General features: G+C 34.7%; 3 protein-coding genes across 4 annotated transcripts; 1 reads left to right on the top strand and 2 right to left on the bottom strand.

Annotated features, from left to right (window-relative positions):
* Positions 1 to 228: 228 nt before the first annotated feature.
* LOC149394294 (bifunctional riboflavin kinase/FMN phosphatase-like) lies at positions 229 to 4,315 on the bottom strand. Of its 2 annotated transcripts, XM_089616696.1 has the most exons (12): positions 4,136 to 4,315; positions 3,669 to 3,722; positions 3,488 to 3,566; positions 3,200 to 3,386; positions 2,878 to 3,008; positions 2,656 to 2,725; positions 2,473 to 2,538; positions 1,605 to 1,759; positions 1,427 to 1,522; positions 704 to 855; positions 538 to 621; positions 229 to 437 (listed from the first exon to the last, which is right to left on the bottom strand). In XM_089616696.1, the coding sequence occupies exons 3-12, from the start codon at positions 3,564 to 3,566 to the stop codon at positions 309 to 311; spliced, it is 1,149 nt and encodes a 382-aa protein (XP_089472822.1). In that variant the 5' UTR covers positions 3,669 to 3,722; positions 4,136 to 4,315; the 3' UTR covers positions 229 to 308. The 2 variants fall into 2 exon arrangements, with proteins under 2 accessions (XP_089472822.1, XP_089472821.1); XM_089616695.1 differs by lacking the exon at positions 4,136 to 4,315 and having other exon boundaries at positions 3,669 to 3,847.
* Positions 4,316 to 4,401: 86 nt separating this feature from the next.
* On the top strand, positions 4,402 to 9,016 carry LOC149394293 (Putative methyltransferase family protein). Its single transcript, XM_089616697.1, has 10 exons — positions 4,402 to 4,489; positions 4,620 to 4,748; positions 4,875 to 4,937; positions 5,090 to 5,156; positions 5,274 to 5,374; positions 7,518 to 7,562; positions 7,653 to 7,955; positions 8,030 to 8,132; positions 8,385 to 8,443; positions 8,514 to 9,016. The coding sequence occupies exons 1-10, from the start codon at positions 4,472 to 4,474 to the stop codon at positions 8,628 to 8,630; spliced, it is 1,005 nt and encodes a 334-aa protein (XP_089472823.1). The 5' UTR covers positions 4,402 to 4,471; the 3' UTR covers positions 8,631 to 9,016.
* Positions 8,906 to 9,583, bottom strand: LOC149394292 (protein RALF-like 32). Its single transcript, XM_089616698.1, has one exon. The coding sequence runs from the start codon at positions 9,442 to 9,444 to the stop codon at positions 9,082 to 9,084; it is 363 nt and encodes a 120-aa protein (XP_089472824.1). The 5' UTR covers positions 9,445 to 9,583; the 3' UTR covers positions 8,906 to 9,081.
* Between the last annotated feature and the right edge of the window lie 4,057 nt (positions 9,584 to 13,640).

The following is a 13,640-nucleotide window of genomic DNA, read 5'->3' as shown; positions in this document are numbered from 1 at the left end:
TCATTAATTTAGTATTTTGAATTGAGAATCACAACGGAAATTCTGAAATGAAAATTCTCAAGTATAAAGCTTATAATATTGTGATTTTACTAGTGATAAAGGAAAGTATATGCAATTACCTTCTATTGAGCATTAGTAGACATGTTTTATTTACTCAATTGGCGTCCATAATTTTGTTCCTTACAAGTATCTTGGATAAACATAAGAGTGTGCTCTCCAATCAATAAATCATATCCAACTATAGTTTTAATCTTGCTATGAAAATTATTTTCCTTATGGGATTGGACTATCAGATCATAGTAACACACTCAAACTGAGGTTCTAAGATAAGGGTCATCCCTGTATTTCAAGTACAACGGAAGATCGAGAGCGCTCTCCGCAATTTTACGGTCCTCGTGAATCTTCGCAACAAGGCTCTGTAGCGTCGAAAAATTTGCCTGTGTTCCATTCATAACCGAAACATTAAAGCATCGTAAAATACGAGCAAGAGAATGAGCCACAATTTTGCTCTGCATAATATAATCGTCGTATAGGTACCTCGGGGCGAATATACCCAACTATAACGAGGTGCAATTCTTCGCCATAAAAATCTTCGTCGAAGTCATGAAGCAACCATGGCTCCTATATTCATTCGCAAAGTATATTAATTAGACTCGGAGCAATATAATGGAAGATTTACAATTTTTCGTGAATAGAGACTCACTATAGTCTTTTCAGGGTTGTCGAAAAACAGATTCCAACCGATGCTCATGACCATTTTAAAAATGCCGCGAGTTGATAATCCAGCCCAACCAAAGTATACCCCGGAGGGATGTTCCGAGAGAAGATCCGAATACCCTTTAGTGGATAGATTGGCTGAAAGAAAATTGTTAGTGCTAATTAAGAAAATTAAGAAAATGGTTTCCAGACTATTCCGTAAAAATATTAAACTTTTATAATATAATATAACACCTAAACAACTTAAAACAAATTTACAAACTGAAATAACTTGTTCATAATTTCAAAATGTTTTGTTAAGCACAATCTTACCTTAACCATCCAAAGTTGTTTAACTTCTATTTATTTTTAATTTTTTTGTTAATTTACAAATTACTTGGTTTTATTTTTTATTTTTATATATATGATAGTAACAAGTTATTCAAGTTAGTAAACATGTTTTAGGTTTCTTAGCTTATAAAGTTTTAAAGGGCTAAAATGCTACAAATTTAATAGTTTGATGACGATTTGCTACAAAAAAAAAAATTAGTTATGAGCCAAAATGCCATTCACATATGACATAAAATCTACAAAATAGCTGGTTTAACGACCACTGCTCTAATAAAACTAGTTTAGCGGACCAAAACATCAAACATACAAAAGTTTAGGGACTATTTACGCTAAAAACCACAAAATGGTGCATGGAAAAAAATTGCAACATTCCTATCACCTGTAGGGATTCCGAGTACTTTTGAGCCTCGTCCGAAACCCTTAATGACAGGACCGCCGATATGCCAAGGCTCTAATGGCAAAGTAGATTCGATCCCTGCAAATTAAACCAAAATGTTGACGAAAAACGACTTGCACGGAGAGAACGGCCAAATAGGATTGTGAGAGATTTTTTTTACAGTCTTGGAATGGAGGGAGTCCCCAGTTTTCGGGTCGCAGATCAAGCAAGGAATTGATCACCTCGTCGGCTAAAGTATAAAGATGAGATTGTTTCGGGAGAGACGGCACAGCAACGACTTCCGTCCCGGCTGACTTGCCAGCTGTCACACCTGTTCTGCGGGAGAAAATTTACTCAGCCCACGTAATGTTTTGCCAGGAAGATTAAAGTGTAGCCGAAAGGATAACCAGGCGCGATTTTATTATTCTGAATTTGTAAACCAGATTCTCTTGGACGTTCAAATATGTTTATTGGGCGTAATTACATGAAATTAAACTTAATAGAAGTTGTACAAAGCGTGTGAACTTCACAAAAGGAAAATTGAAATGTCGAGATTTTTTGTCCTTTTTTTTTTATATATGTTTTTCGGGAGGACAAATAACTGTGTTGATTTGTGACAGTACTTAACTTATCTACAGCTAACAAGTTTTTCCAAAAATTTTTACCTCGTCAACTAGGATTCACAATTTATAATTTTCCAGTCATGGAGCTCATATATGTTTATTGGGCGTAATTACATGAAATTAAACTTATAGAAGTTCTACAAAGCGTGCGCGGACTATACAAAAGGAAAATTGACATGTCAAGATTTTTTGTAATTTTTTTTTTTGTTTTTCGGGAGGACAAATAACTGTGTTGATTTGTGACAGTCCTTAACTTATCTACAGCTAACAAGTTTTTCCAAAAAATTTTAGCTCGTCAACTAGGATAAAATAAAGTGTATATCTAACTTGAGATGTTTTTTTTTTTTTTTTTTAAATCTACAGGTTTTCACAATTTATAGTTTTCCAGTCACAGAAAGACTAGAGACAAAGAAGAGGGTCACCTACAATGAATCTTCGATGACGAGGCATTTGGACGGTTCTGTGTTAAGCCTTTTAGCTGCTTCAAGAAATCTTCAGTAGCAAAAACGAGAATGTCAAGAGCTTCAGATTAATACACGTAGAAATGGTCGATTAATATAAGAAGTCCAAGCTTAGGGAAAAAAAATAAGATAAGTTATTTAGTCTCACAAATCAGGCGATGGTTTCCCAGCTCTCACTTCATCACTGCCAACAATAGCAGAAAGTGATTCCTTCCAGCCTATACACAAACAATAAAAAGTTAAGAAAAAAAAAAAAAATCAATCTTAGGCGGTCTTAAATCATGCAATGTCACAGTAAAAAAAAAAAAAGAAGCTATTAGCAACAACAAATACGGATTTTTTTTCTTCCTCAAGGAGTAGAAAACTATACCTTGATGAAAGGAAATTTTGGTTTCTATGTTGTCCCGAGGAGAGTTTGAAGCCAATGCCATAGGAACACCGTGGCTTCTCAAATGTTTAATCAATCTCTCAGCCCCGGGTAGTGGTTTAACATTTTTCCACCTGTAAATTTTTTTTTTTTTTTTTTTTTGACACCGATCATAAATTTTCCGAACGATTTCGTATTCTCAATGCATAAGTATACAAAGTTTGATCGAACGTAAGTATAAACATGTTATGGCATAAGTATGCAAAAACACGAGACCACCAATTGCCGAGGAAGAAAAAAAATGCGAGTTTAACGAGTTCTTTACTGATCGGAAAACATGGGTCTGAATTCAGATAGTAATTCCTTTGCTGTGCAAGGAAGCTCGTATTCTTCCACGATCATGGCCATAGCTTCAAGAACCGTCTTTCCGACTATGTTCTTAGCTTCTCTCCCGTCCCATTCCATTCCGTTCTTGGATAGATAAATTCTTAAAACGTGACTAGTAATTTCGTCTGCCATTCAATTATAAAATAACATGTTATCCCAATCACTCGATAGCTTAAAGCCCCAGAAATGATATCAGATTCTCAGAGAATAAAGAAATTAAACAGACCTGTATAAAGAAGAGTACCGTCCAAGTCGAGGATAACACATTCTATAAGATTCTTTGAATGCGAATTCATGACAGACATCTATAAAGATCACGCATCAGACCGTGAAGTTAAAAAAATAAACACATTAACCCGGAAATTATATGTTGTTAAGCTAATCAATCAAACTTTGTAACCAAATACCTCGCTGTTTCAGTTCAATAAAAGAATGTAGTTAAGCACTCGGTACAGATTCTACTGCAAAAACGAAATTCTACATCGTCAAATACAGTACTTCAACCCAACAAAAAAGCTTATAAGTTGGTCAGGAACAAAAAGAAAAAAAAAAGATGACAAAAGTAACGCATTTACAAAAAATTCAAACAAAATCGGATCGAATAGTTCCTTAAAATATACTGAATCAGAATGCACATGAGGAATAAATGAATATTCCAAAAGTTGTCTTTACTAACAAACTAATTTAGTATAAAGTGACGGACCTATCGATCGCAGTTGAAAATTAGAACAAAATCAAAATAGTATTACACACTCAAACAGGAATCAAACAGTTTTTATTTTATTTTATTTTATTATTTATCAGACTATAAGAATCTGATTCAAACACAATAAACGCAACAAGGAAAAAAAAATAATTCAAAAGACAACCATACCAAACCCTGTTCCGAAAGATCAAATCAATTCCTTTTCTTGACGAGACAGAATAATTGAATTCATAGCCGAAAGAAGAAATCGTGGATACGAGTTGTGATCTTAGTCTTAACATATGATCTAAAGCCTAAACAGAGAAGAAATTGTGAGTGCGATACAGAAACCTATAATTAAATAGAAAAAAAATAATATTGCCTGTTTCTGTGAGTGAGTTGTGACACTTGGTATTTAACTACCCAAAATACCCCTCGTTGTTGTCTTAGACAAAATCAGGCTTCGTGAGATGTTTGAGCGAGAGTGAGAGAGTGAGTGAGAGAGAGAGAGAGAGAGAGACAACAATGGCGGCAAATTTCGGGGTGGGTTATTGTTCTTCACTTTCTTCTTATCGGCCTCTCATAATCAAGCTTAAATGCATGGATTTTAGGTTTTACTTCGCTTTTTGCAATAACATGTTTTTTTTCCTTCTGTTTTTGGAATGATTATCAGAATTTTATGACGGGGACTTTCCGACTATCGTCTTCCGACGACGGAGATGAATCAAAATTAGGGATTTCGGACTCGCCGAAGCCGCCGAATCTTCCCTCTCCGCCTTGCGTCGAGGTTTTTTCCTCCGAGGTTACTTCAGCTTACCTTTTCTATGTGTACGCATAATGATAGTGTCGACATCTTTATAGGCTTGGTTGAGAATCGAATTTTGGATTTGTGTTCGATCGTAGTTGATTGATTTTGAATGCGAATCAGGCTTCGTCGTCCGTGAAATACACTGAGGAGTCACTGGACTTGGATGGAATGACTTTGCTCAAGGTCAGTTTTTTTGTTTGTTTTTGGGAGTGACGAAGAACTGAAATAGCTCAAATAAAATGTCAAAATAGGACTTTGAGAGAAATTATGTGTCCGTCTTGTTCCTGCTAATTGAAACAGACATTGATGCTCTTTATCTTTTCTTCTTCTTTTAGGGCCGTGTTAGTACTAAAGAGGTTTTTGCTTTGTCAAACTCTGATTTAGTCCCTGGAAAGTATGAAGGTAAAGTCTTTCCGTTTCTTCGTTCTCCGCTGTGCTTCGAAGCTTAAATTAACATTTGTTTGCTTTTCAGGGTTCCGATTCCAAATGCTGAATCTGTTTTTTCCTTTTTCTATACAGGGGGATTGAAGTTGTGGGAAGGTTCGCTCGATCTAGTTAAATCGCTTCGCTCCGAGGCTGGAAATGGGGATTTAGTGCTCAAAGATAAACGAGTACTAGAGGTGCGATAATGTTCTAAATCTTCCTAATTGTTTTATTCTTCCTGTTGGTTGACTCTTTTTCATTTTGCTTATTAGGGCAATAGTTTTTGTTGTTATGTTCTGCTCTCTCGAGGGTAATACATTACAATGACTATCCTAATTTGGTATCAAATTCCTTTAGAACATAAGATAGAACAATGTTTTTTGCTCAATTAGATAGAAACCAGGTCGCGGAGCCCTATCACATGCATTTTAATGATCCAATATATCCATTTGAAACTAATTGTTTAGAAAAATAGCCGAAGTTACGTTTGTCACTTTTTTTTACTGTGACGATTTATATAATCATTTTGGCTATTTTACTAATTTTAGACAAACCTTGACTATTTAGCAAATTCATTAATATCAATTGACTATTTAGCAATAGGACCAATTTTTTTATCATCAACTTTTTTTTTCATAGCCGAACGTGCCGTCGAAGCGATCGAAGACCACTCCCACTCAGGGTGTATAACCGTGTCATACGTTGCGTATAGATCCAAACTATATCGAATTGCTCGCCGCTCGGGGAGAACTAGTTTATTGGAGAGCAAACGCCGGAAAGCCCTTACCACAGACCGTCCTAAACCTGAGCTGCGCCGAGCTTCGTCGTTCCATGGCAGACACGCTCAAATTCTCTCTCCTGGTCGCCTATTACGAATATAGCTCCATGTGCGATGCGGACATCGAGGCAGAGATCGAGAAATTTGTGCCCATCGTCGTCGATGTGTGTATGACCGCTCTCTATGCAAAGCTACGCACCGTCCACAGTGCTTACAATATCCATACGCAGAGGTATTGTATCGCTCCAAGCCACTGCGAAGAAACCGAGCTTCCTCTTCCGTTCGCGATGGCCATCCGAGATATCGGAGCTTTCGAAACTCGGTGCATGACTCAGAATCGCCTCATCGTCCCAACTTTCCCGGAAGGGACGGAAAACGAAGGCCGGGCTCAGAGTTTTTACCCCGTTTCGGCGTATCTCTGCTATCTCCCAACTCTCCGCGAGCTCAAGGTTCCGTTGAAGAGCGTCGACGTCCACTCGAAGACCGGATCGCCGTGGTGGACTTTCAAAGCAGAAGTCAACTACGGCACGGTTGACCTCGCTTGTACTTTACCCCCGTCTCTGTACACCGATTTGAGCGTCCAGCTTCGCATGCTTTTCGTCGCGCCGACCGAAAAAGGCGAGTTCGAGGCCTCCCAGATCGTCTCTTTTCCCGAAGACGTTACTCTCTACGCTGACCGTGCAAGAGAGCTGCGACGCGGAATTAATTACAGAGTTTTCTTTGCCCTCTGCCACTATCCCTCGGAATGGTGGAGTTTCTCTTGAGATGATTCGTTAGTTGTGGAGGATATAACGCAGCTCATGCAACAACTACTAGATAATTATTATTTTATTTTTCGGGATTAATTCTGTGCACACCTCAAAACATTACCATATTTTTAGTTTTAAATTTTCGTCGTCTTGTAACAACCTTTCTGTTTTAGACATTATACTGAGCTTGATCAGCATCTAAACAGAAGGTTCTCTGGAAAAATATTGTTTTTAAACTTTCAGCTAATTTTTTTTTTTTTTTAAGTGAAAAGCATTCTTACTCGTAAGTGCAGCTCGGAGAACATTGTTTATGAAATAATCAACTGTAAATTAGGCAATGCTTTCATTTGCTTGATGCTAATATCTGCAGAGCTATATGTGAATTGGGGGAGCGTTATAGCAGTTGTTGTGCTGATGGAAAAATGAGAGAAAAATCCCAAAAACCAAATGTCATGATTTGCGAGTAGAAGAAAAGGCATAATCTATTTGAATTCATGGATGAAGTATTGAATCTAGTTGTAATTCTGTGCTCGAGTTACAAGAGTGTCAAGGAATGGAATATGTTCTATCCATATTAACTCTTTCTCCTTGTACTCTTTATGTTCTTTTTATAATTTCTTTTAGCTTGGTGGTCATGGACTTCCTTGAATGATTGCCTGCTGTTTTTTTTATTGTAGTTCCATGCGTATACTCGAATTTTATGGCTCTGTGAATGATTTTCAAAAATTTATTCCCATGGAGAGTTACGAGGGCAAAGAGAAATGGAATAAGTTCCTCTTTTTCCTCATACTAATTTGTTCTTCTTTTTTATAGCTCGGATGTGGTCATGGACTTCCTGGGATCATCGCTTGCCTTGAGGTGAAGAGTTTTGATTTCCCCTTTGGTTATTTCATACTCATTTATCGATTTCAAATTTGTCCCCGAAATTGAATCGTGTTATTACATTAGGATGCAGATGCCGTTCATTTCCAAGACTTCAATGTCGAGGTCCTAAAATGCCTCACCATACCCAACGTCAACGCAAATCTTCAGAAAACACCTCGGAGCTCAAAATCAAAGTCGAGAGAAGTTCGTTTCTTTGCCGGTGATTGGAGTGAAGTTCATAAACTTCTTCCTCTCGAACGCGACACGAAACCCGAATCCGACAGCGGATCGGGAGATCGTTCAGCTCAGGGTTACGATGTGGTTTTGATGGCAGAGACGGTATATTCAAGCAGTGTTCTTCAGAGACTTTACGACCTTATCAAAAAGGTATTACTTGTAAAGTACTTTTTCGACTTAATCTAAGAATGATAGCTGGTCTTAAGAGCGCTTTGAAACTGTAGTGCATGAGATATCCGCATGGAATACTATACATGTCGGCAAAGAAGCATTACTTTGGAGTCGGTGGAGGTACTCGAGAATTCTTATCCATGGTCGAGAAAGACGGTAAGCTGATAAAAACAACTATGCCTTTTTTACTTCAACGTTTTTATTTTGTTCCATCCAAATATATGAAGAGAAAAAAAACTATATGATCAGGCATGGGAAGACATATTTGACCACACTAATAATTTTTTTTTCTTCTAACGAGTAAATGTATTTTCACCTTCGCGTTTTTCATATTAGATTATTTTTTATTTTCGGATAATTTCTTATGGAAAAGAGTTGATATTTTTCTCTTTTATTTATATTTTGCAGGCCTCATGGAATTCAACATGATTTCTTCTGTTACCGATGGTGCTTCAAATGTTAGAGAGGTATGGAAGCTTTCATTTAAGCCGATTTTAAATCAATAATAAAAAATAAAAAAAAGATTTTCTCGGCCAGGATACACCGTGCAACACACACTATTTCCTCTTTTTCTTCTTCCTCTTCTGTGGGGCCAAATTTTGCAATGTAACAACACATGTGAAGAATGAGTATATTACAATATACTCAAATTAGTGTGTTTTTTTTTTGTCGGCCTATAGTGTTTTTTTAATTTTTTTTTCTTCTTCTTCAATAGCAGAGGATTGGTTGTGATTTATTTTTTTTATCCCCTCAAAACAGTTATGAACTATTACAAGAACAGAAAATTATAATTTCCGATGGTTGGTACTTGGTAATCTCATAATTTTTTTAAACTCAGCTAACTTCATATCAAATATCAGCTTTAGTATCAGCGATACGCTGGAAACATTCCGGGCACAGAATATCTGAAGTTTGAACAAAGTTACAACATAGCCTGTCATATTATTTTGATAAACTGAGATCTGTAACAATAATTTATGCCAGTGAGTGTCATCATGAATGATCAAAACATAGAAAAAAAAAGAAAAAAAAAAAGAGAAGATGATGCTCTTTGCAAGCCGAGCCGATAGGGCATAATTCGCTTGTCTCGATGATCATCGAGAGCTCAAGACCTGCAATGGTAATACCTTTGGCAGCCTCGGTTGGGAGGGTTAGACGGTTCGGGAAGGCAATCGCTGGACTTGGTATAGGCTTCTCCTCTAGAGCCCTTGCAAACCGGCTGGTCTGGTTTCATCGCTCCGGGCGTTATGTACTTCTTCGCCGCTAAAATTCTTCGGCTGATCTCCGATTCCATCAGCGTTTCGCCTTCTTCGTTGCACTCTGCTATAGACCCGTTGCAGGGTCGGTTCGCAGTGTCACAGCCTCCGATCGTGACGAGATACAGAAAACCGAGGGTCAAGAAATAGCTGTAGAAGTGAAGAGAAACCATTGCTCTTTTTTTTTTCTTCTTCTTCTTCTTCTTTTTCATTGTGTGCCCAGTTTGAAGCACTTTATATATAACTTTTTTTTTTTGTAGGTTGTAGTGGAATCTCCATTCACATTAGATTAGGGTCCAAGCACTACACCAAACCAATGATAGTCACGCATTCTGTTCAATTACTAATTTATTTCAATAGTCCACGCATTTCCACCGAATGGCACTTTCTATGTGGATTTAAATTTGGTGCTTAAATCATCCAACAAAGGTCTCTGAAAAGTGATTACTAGTATTTTATTGACTTGTTTATAGTGGAGAAGAAAAATGGCAATGCTTTAGGGGGAGGGTAGTTTGAATTTATGAAAAAAATACATTAAACTTATGTTTCATGTTTTTTTTTTATGCCAATCAGCCCAGGGCAGTCAAATTCAAATATCACCATGTTTAATTTCCTTGTGGGTCTTGTTTGTAATGATAAAATAGCTTTCCGTTCATACCACTTACTAACTATTCGCTCTCTATTAGAGTTAATAAAAACTGCTAGATTGTTCTACATATACAAATCATTTCCTTTTCTTATCTAAAAAGTATTTGATACAGAAGTATTTGATACAGAAGAATGAGAATTGATCATTAACGCTTTTTTTTTTGTCAAGAGCCAGAAGTAAGGGGGGAAAAGTTGTGTATAGGTTTTAACTCATTTCTAAAATTATTAAAGTATAAGTTTTAAATTTTTAGTTAAAAAAAAATTTGAAATACCAAAATTAAAACAGTAAATAATTTATGGAAAAAAAACCAAAGTACCTTTAAAAAAGCAATGTCATATGGACCCATGTCAGTATTGCTGGTAGTTTGATTATGATATAATGTATAAATAGTTTATAACTTCGGTTACATTGTGAGTACAAATCAGCCATTTAGTCTTAGGTTTTCTTTCTTTCCCGTTCTTTTATCAGTTAATTGAAAAATATTCCAAACCAAACTAATGAAGTTTTATTGTCTATCAGTCTCATCCCTTTCTCCGTCCTATTAAACAAAAGTTGAATCAAGGATTCAAAATCAATTTTTGTTAAAAATTGGAGAATTATCGTAGACATATCGTTTTTCATTATTTACTGGTTGGTTTGCTTATCTAATTTTCACAAAAAATTTGACCATTTTATTGTCTTACGTTTCATCTAATAATTAGAGAGTTTTTTTATTTATTTTTTTTTAATAAAAAAAGAAAAAGAAAACTTGGAGATTCATTAAACCAAATTTGATTTAATTCTTCTTCTAACTAGATTCATCTGCCTAGATATTTGTAGTGTCGGCTGATTCTATTCGGTATACACAGGTCTCCCTTGAAACAGTTGTAATATTTTTGGCATTGATATTGCTATAATATGCATTAGAATTAGTTATTTATTTGAAATGTAAAATATTCATTCCCTTGAATATATCAACAATTTTTTAGAGGCCCGACATGTGTCCAAAATCAAAAGTTTAATAGGTTGAATGCATAGATAAATAAATAAGTTTAAAGGCCAAAGTATAGTTGTCCTACAAATTCGGGAGCTAACAACGATGACAAGGAGTTTAAAATATTCTCACTATGGTGTCGTTGCATTTCATATTCAGACATGATTTAATGTGCTTAAATCGGCTTACAAAAGAATTCTGATTTATTTATAGCCAATTACATTTCGAACATCAATTAATTTTTAACAGAAATTTTTAGGTTAAATTCTAAAAAGATTTTTTTTTTTTTGAGAAATTATAATGATTTATACAAAAATTTGGTTAGCCTCCTCCGTTTAACGAAAAAATTTATAATTAAATTATTCGAAGTATTTTCTCACCTGTTGATATGACTAATAAATAAAGTAGAATCTATTTGAAGTAGCTCAATGCCTAAGATTAAAATAATAGCGACATTCTACATATATATTTAAAATCTAGCCGAGTTGTTTAGAAATTCCCAAATTTCCCTTCTCCATAGTAGAATTAAATTAGGCCTTGTGCATACTATTGATTAACAAACAAATACAATTAGTTTTTAAGGCTCAATTCTCATTCTCTCTTTACCTATTCTAATTTAAGAAAATTGTAACACTGGAACGATGATATTGCTTGGCTATTGCTTTTGTTCTTTAATTTGACAAAGAGGATGAATCTCGACTATGGTCTTCTCCATTGAGTTAATGAGCCATGGTAGGACCATTAAAATTATGAATATCACAATCAACCAAGGAAAGAATGAAAGGATGGATCAAAAACCGGCGGTCGAGGAATGGATTTATTGATGAAGCTAAATTTTCCTTTTCCCCATATGACACGATGAACCGAGCAGGACGTGAAGGGTAATTTGGACAAGTGAGTTTGAAGCTGGTGATTTTAAAAGAAATGGAATTTTTCGAAAGAGTGAGTACAATTTTAGAGGACTTGTTAACAAAAATTAAATAAACGAATTCTTATAATGAAAGAGCTGACAAGTAATTCTAATTGACTAATTACACGTATAACCGGTAATTATACACGCATTTAATTCAAGTGGACTAAGTTACGACAAACTTTAGCACATCGTCTTGATGGCATGTCCGTTAGTGAGTAAATATCTCACTGCGTTAACCATTATAATATATTTAATTAACAAAAATTCATCAAAATAATTGTTTGGTTTTTTTTACCTTCATTTGTTCGAAATCGCCAACTTGTTTTTAAGTAAATTAAATTTATCAACATGGTAAATTAATTTGACCTTCGTAGTTGTTAAATTAACCATCATAGTTAATTAGATTAAAGTCTTTAAACAAAGTTAATCAAGATCAAAATATTACAAAATCAACAAACTATGTACAAAAGATTTGGTTAATATAATTTACAATGATGGTTAATTAAGTTACTTGAGAAAAAAAAAATTATGATTAATTAGGTTGCATGTATATTTGTGAATGCATGTGTTATCTCGATTATATTATTTCATTAATTATTGAATAACTGAACTTTGAAATTCGATGTAATTAAAAGTCTTTCATCCATAAATCTTATTCTTTTACCTGTGGATTGAAAAAGATTAAAAAAAATATGTTGCGACACCAAAACAAGTGGTCACTTTCGTTGTAATAATGATGCTTGAGGCAAAAGAACAGTCTTCACATGTAAAAACGAAAGCGTCTCTCACATTCCAAACTTAAACGTTTACCAAAGAGGTCTCTATTATAGTGACTGCCTAACAACACCACTTTTCTTTATAAACGTTGGTCCACATTATTTTAAATTTTTAATTAGGCTTTTCTATGGTCCAAATATTTCCATGTAAAAATGAACGCGTTTTCATACTCAAATACACACAATGATTTTAAGATATCATTTATAATAACTGCATGGCTGCACCAAAAATTGAGTTTTTTTGTCGAATGTTGTCTACTATACTACACTTATCACCGACTAAGCACTGTCTGTTCTGTCAAAAGAGTGTAAATAGATAGTGTTGCCCCAAAAGTTTATACTGAATTGCTCATTATCACCAAATTCCTTTGTTTATATTGGAAATCCCTAGTTTTTTTTTTTTTTTTTTTGCTCGGAATTGGAAATATCTAGTTTCTCTCTTAATATATCATGTTTTCGATTTAAAAAAATGTTGAAAATTGAAAAAAAAAGAAAACTCTTATTTAGGCCAATTAGAAAATACCCTACAAATTAAAATTAAAAAAACTAGTTTCTATTTTTCACAATAAATGTGAACATAACGGCATAAAATAACAAGATTTAGACATGACTGGCCCAATTTTTTGAAGTGACAGGCCTCTATGATTCATAATAAGTATTGCTTTTAAATCTATGTGTTGTTTTTTGTGTAAAATTCGACGTATTTACGGTATTATTACTAGAAGAAGAACATGAATGAAGAATAGAAGAGATATTCAATGCCATTTTTTCTTTTTCTTTTTTTAAAATAAAACAACATAAAATATAATGTAACAACATAAATGTAAACAAAAATAATAAGTTTTTAATTTTGAAAATTTTCAAGTATTTAAAAGGCATAGCCTTTGAGTTCCTTCTGCTAAGATGAAGCCTTCTAGTAGATAAGGGCAAGGGCGGTTCTGCCAATTTTTCCTATTTAAATCACCGCTTCTCTTCAAATCATCATATTAAAAATACTAACGTTGTGTAGCCAATTTTTTCTGATTATAATTATTAATAATAGTTCATATAATGGTTAATTTCAACAGGTCCAACAGCGACATCAATAGCACACTCAT

Source organism: Urtica dioica, chromosome 6, assembly GCF_054948205.1.
Source record: "Urtica dioica subsp. dioica isolate 48M chromosome 6, U.dioica_male_clone48M_v1_H2, whole genome shotgun sequence".
Taxonomy (NCBI): Eukaryota; Viridiplantae; Streptophyta; class Magnoliopsida; order Rosales; family Urticaceae; genus Urtica; species Urtica dioica.
This window is presented reverse-complemented; position numbering and strand designations above follow the sequence as displayed.

Excerpts from the sequence above, each read along its gene's own strand:
- LOC149394293 (XM_089616697.1), top strand. Across the intron at positions 4,749-4,874 it reads TCGAGGTTTTTTCCTCCGAG|GCTTCGTCGTCCGTGAAATA; the intron begins GTTACTTCAGCT and ends AATGCGAATCAG. Across the intron at positions 5,375-7,517 it reads AAGATAAACGAGTACTAGAG|CTCGGATGTGGTCATGGACT; the intron begins GTGCGATAATGT and ends TCTTTTTTATAG.
- LOC149394292 (XM_089616698.1), bottom strand. The coding sequence starts at position 9,444 with ATGAAAAAGAAGAAGAAGAAGAAGAAAAAAAAAAGAGCAATGGTTTCT.
- LOC149394294 (XM_089616696.1), bottom strand. The coding sequence starts at position 3,566 with ATGTCTGTCATGAATTCGCATTCAAAGAATCTTATAGAATGTGTTATC. Across the intron at positions 3,387-3,487 it reads CGGTACTCTTCTTTATACAG|ACGAAATTACTAGTCACGTT; the intron begins GTCTGTTTAATT and ends ATTGAATGGCAG. Across the intron at positions 1,523-1,604 it reads ACTCCCTCCATTCCAAGACT|GGATCGAATCTACTTTGCCA; the intron begins GTAAAAAAAATC and ends TTTAATTTGCAG.